The 5,000-nt window shown below is 40.6% G+C and overlaps 2 protein-coding genes across 3 annotated transcripts in view; one reads left to right on the forward strand and one right to left on the reverse strand.

The window, feature by feature from the left end:
* The window catches only part of Exn (Ephexin), a 286,327-nt gene that overhangs the window by 138,879 nt on the left and 142,448 nt on the right, over positions 1-5,000 (reverse strand). The gene's annotated exons all lie outside the window — the stretch shown is intronic.
* On the forward strand, positions 810-1,973 carry LOC138866032 (uncharacterized). Its single transcript, XM_070137569.1, has one exon. It carries the CDS (start codon positions 810-812, stop codon positions 1,971-1,973), a length of 1,164 nt encoding a protein of 387 aa, XP_069993670.1.

Below are 5,000 nucleotides of genomic sequence, written 5' to 3' on the forward strand. Positions count from 1 at the left end.
CCCCTACAACCCAACAGCACTGCCTGTAGCGACGAAATACCGTGGTCGGAAATACCTGACAACTACCCATACCAATAACTACCACTTACCCGTACCAACTTCTATCATACCACCATACCGCCGTACCACCATACTACCATACCAGCATACTACCACCCAACAATCACCATACCACCATGATACCAAGCACCATCATACCACCAACTACCATACCACCATGATACCAAACACCAACCATCATACCACCCTCTACCATACCATCATACCACCCTTCACCATGACACTATACCACCCTCTACCATACCACCATATCATCATACCACCCCCTACCATACCACCCTCTACCATACCACCCTTCACCATGACACCAACCATCATACCACCCTCCACCATGACACCATACCACCCTCTACCATACCAACATACCACCCTCTATCATACCACCACACCACCCTCTACCATACCACCATACCACCCTCTACCATACCACCATACCACCCTCTACCATACCACCATACCACCCTCTACCATACGACCATACCACCCGCTACCATACCATCATACCACCAACCACCCTCTACCATGACACAATACCACCCTTTACCTACCATCATACCACCCTCTACCATACCACCATACCACCCTTACCATACCACCATACCACCCTTACCATACCACCCTCCACCATACCATCATACCACTAACCATCATACCACCCTTCACCATACTCCCAACCACCATACCCCCTACCACCATACCACCCCTCTACCATACCACCATACCATCATACCACCCTCTACCAAACCACCATGACACCATACCACCCTCTACCCTACCATCATACCACCATACTACCCTCTACCCTACCATCATACCACCCTCTACCCTACCCCCATACCACCCTCCACCATACCACCCTCTACCATACCACCAACCACCATACCACCCTCCACCATACCACCCTCCACCATACCACCCTCCACCATACCACCCTCCACCATACCCTCTACCATTCCATCATACCACCCTCTACCCTACCTCCAACCACCCTCCACCATACCACCCTCTACCCTACCATCATACCCCCATACCACCATCCACCATACCACCCTCCACCATACCCCCATACCACCCTCCACCATACCCCCATACCACCCTCCACCATACCCCCATACCACCCTCCACCATACCCCCATACCACCCTCCACCATACCCCCATACCACCCTCCACCATACCCCCATACCACCCTCCACCATACCCCCATACCACCCTCCACCATACCCCCATACCACCCTCCACCATACCCCCATACCACCCTCCACCATACCCCCATACCACCCTCCACCATACCCCCATACCACCCTCCACCATACCCCCATACCACCCTCCACCATACCCCCATACCACCCTCCACCATACCCCCATACCACCCTCCACCATACCCCCATACCACCCTCCACCATACCCCCATACCACCCTCCACCATACCCCCATACCACCCTCCACCATACCCCCATACAACCCTACCACCCTCTACCATACCCCCAACCACCCTCCACCATACCACCATACCACCCTCCACCATACCCCCAACCACCCTCCACCATACCCCCATACCACCCTCCACCATACCCCCATACCACCCTCCACCATACCCCCATACCACCCTCCACCATACCCCCATACCACCCTCCACCATACCCCCATACCACCCTCCACCATACCCCCATACCACCCTCCACCATACCCCCATACCACCCTCCACCATACCCCCATACCACCCTCCACCATACCCCCATACAACCCTACCACCCTCTACCATACCCCCAACCACCCTCCACCATACCACCATACCACGCCCGCACCATCCGCCGCCGCCGTCGCACGCCCGCCACGGCAAGACGCCTTCCACGGCCCTGCTTTATGGCAACGATGGCAACAAGACCATTTAAATGTTTCGCGGAGTCTGTGAAAGGTGGGGATGACATACTAAATATATTTTGTCTTTTTCTTCCGTTTTTTTTCTTCTTCTTTTTGTTTCTTTTTCTCTTTTAGCGTTTGTCTTTTTGATTTTCGTTTTTATTTCACTTTTTTGTTTGTTTGGTTGTTGTTTTTTTCTTTATTGTTTTTTTGTGTTCGTGTTTTTTTTTCTTTCTTTCTCGTTCTGTGTCTCTTTCTCTCTTTGTGTTTGTCTGTCATATTTTTTTCTTTCTTTTATATTTCTATTTAATTCTCTCTTTGTTCATAGTATGCTTAATTCGTGGTCTGTTGAACACACTTCTATTCTCTGCAGTGTTCAGAGAAAAAAAATCTACATTAATTGAACGTTAATCAACCTAGTTCCTAGTACAACAAATTATAGTTACATGCATATCACTTACACACACACACACACACACACACACACACACACACACACACACACACACACACACACACACACACACACACACACACACACACCACACCTACCCCCCACCATCCCCCCATTTCCACCTCCCCCACTCTCCCACCCCACCCCACCCCACCCCACCCCACAAGCGACTCCCCCCCCCCCCCATGGCACCCGAGGAATATCAATGCCGCCTTGGGTTCTGCGTGGGCTGACGGGCACCAGCTGGGAACGAACCTGTGGCCGCTGTGTGCTGACACCTTGTAATTTTCTGGCCTGTTCGTTGTTGTTGTTGTTGTTGTTGTTGTTGTTATTATTATTATTATTATTATTATTATTATTATTATTATTATTATTATTATTATTATTATTATTATTATTATTATTATTATTATTATAGTTACTGTTATTATTATTATTATTATTAGCTCGTTATAGTTACTGTTATTATTATTACTATTATTATTATTATTATTATTATTATTAGCTCGTTATAGTTACTGTTATTATTATTATTATTATTTGCAGTAGCAGCTTTAGCATCGTTGTCGTCATCGTCATCAGCATTAATATGTTACTAGCAATAGTTGAAATAGTAGTGGTAATAGGAATATTATTAGTGATAGAAATTGTAATGGTAATAATAATGGTAGTAATAGTAGTAGTAGTAGTAGTGATAGTAGTAATAGTAGTAGTAGTAACAGTAATATTAATAGTAATAGGAATATTAGGAAGTAATAGTAATAGTAGTAGTAATAAGAATAATAACAACAATAACAATGATAGTAGTAGTCTGTTGTATCAATATTAGTAGTAGCAGCACAGCAGTATTAGTAATAATAACAATAACAATAGAAGTAATAGCAGTAATAGTAGTAGTAGCAGCTGTGTATGTGTCGTTTGCTAGTCTCCCCCATGTCTCACAACACTTCACTCAGTCAAAACAACATTAATAGTCTCTATTTCCAAATCTTTTCGTACCGGACGGGGTCTGACACCGGGAAATTTTGTCATAGATTCGTTTCCTTTTGCATCTCTTTCTTTTTCATTAGAATTTTGATTCACCTTTGATCAGGGGGATGTTTTAATACCGGAATAATTAATTGGTGATCTGCGCAGTGGCAGGATAATGAATTAGATATTTAAAACTTTTACTCTCCTTCTTGGGAACTTTTACATTCAACTTTCCATTAAAATTGTTTTCTTTTTGCTTTCAGTGTTATAACGTTCTGATCTTCCGTTGTTATAGTGTTATAATCTTCCTCTTCCGATTTCTATTATCATTATCATTATTATCATTATTATTATTATTATTACTACTATTCAATGTTTTGTGGGGGTCTGTTTCAAAATTCGTGTCAATTCTCACATTGTCTTTTTACTCCTGTCTTCATCTTTTTTTCTTTGTCTATTTTTGCTTTAGTCTCTCATTCCATACATTCCATCTTTCTATATATGTATTTTTTTCTTAGATTCATAATGTTCATCTTTTTCTGCTCCGTCTTATAAGAAGTTCTCTGCTTTCTCGATTATCACAACCATTAGGACAAGAAAATTTGCCTCTTCGAAATTACAACAGTAGTTTGTAGATTTTTAATTGCAGTAATGATAATAATAATAATAGTAATAATAGCAGTAATAATAATAGTAGTAGTAATAATGATAGTAATAATAATAGTAGTAATAATAGTAGTAGTAATAATATTAATAATAATAGTAAAAATAATTATAGTACTAAAAAAATAACAGCAGTAATAATGACAATACTACTAATAATAAAATTAGTAATAATAATTCTGATAGCAGTTTTTATTAATAGGTCTTAGTAATAGTAGTTTTTAACAGTACAAAAAACGGCGTAAAGCGGTTATGACGTCATCGTTACGCAGTTGCACTTTACGAAGGCTGTGCACGCTAGCAACACTACCTTTGCAATGACAGAATCTCGTTAGCAATGGTGTTGTTGCAAACGCTTAAGTACGTATTGATTGCATGAGATTTATCAGTGGTGGTATTTTTTTTTTTTTTTTTTTTATGAAATCGTCATCAGCTGATTGATAGGCCTACATTTTTTTAACTTGTCTATAGTCTATTTTCTTCGCCAATTTTTTTTGTTTTTTGTTAGCAATGGTGTTGTTGCAAACGCTTAAATACGTATTGATTGCATTAGATTTATCAGTGTTTTTTTATGAAATCGTCATCAGCTGATTGATAGGCCTACATTTTTTTTTAACGACTTGTCTATAGTCTTCTATTTTCTTCGCCAATTTTTTTTGTTTTGTTTTGTTAGCAATGGTGTTGTTGGAAACGCTTACGTACGTATTAATTGCATTAGATTTATCAGTGTTTTTTTTTATGAAATCGTCATCAGCTGATTGATAGGCCTACATTTTTTAACGACTTGTCCATAGAGTCTTCTATTTTCTTCGTCAATTTTCTCAATTTTTTAAACACTATTTTATTACGCTTTGTAAGCTAATTCAACCAACATGCCGAAGAACGTAAGATATAAATTTCTTATCTATTCTAGAACAACATACGAATTATTATTAATTTTAAGTTGTTACATTACAATTTTTTTTAAGATAATTGAATTAAGAATCACAT

This window comes from Penaeus vannamei, chromosome 23, assembly GCF_042767895.1.
Source record: "Penaeus vannamei isolate JL-2024 chromosome 23, ASM4276789v1, whole genome shotgun sequence".
NCBI classification, from domain to species: Eukaryota; Metazoa; Arthropoda; class Malacostraca; order Decapoda; family Penaeidae; genus Penaeus; species Penaeus vannamei.

Excerpts from the sequence above, each read along its gene's own strand:
- LOC138866032 (XM_070137569.1), top strand. The coding sequence starts at position 810 with ATGACACCATACCACCCTCTACCCTACCATCATACCACCATACTACCC.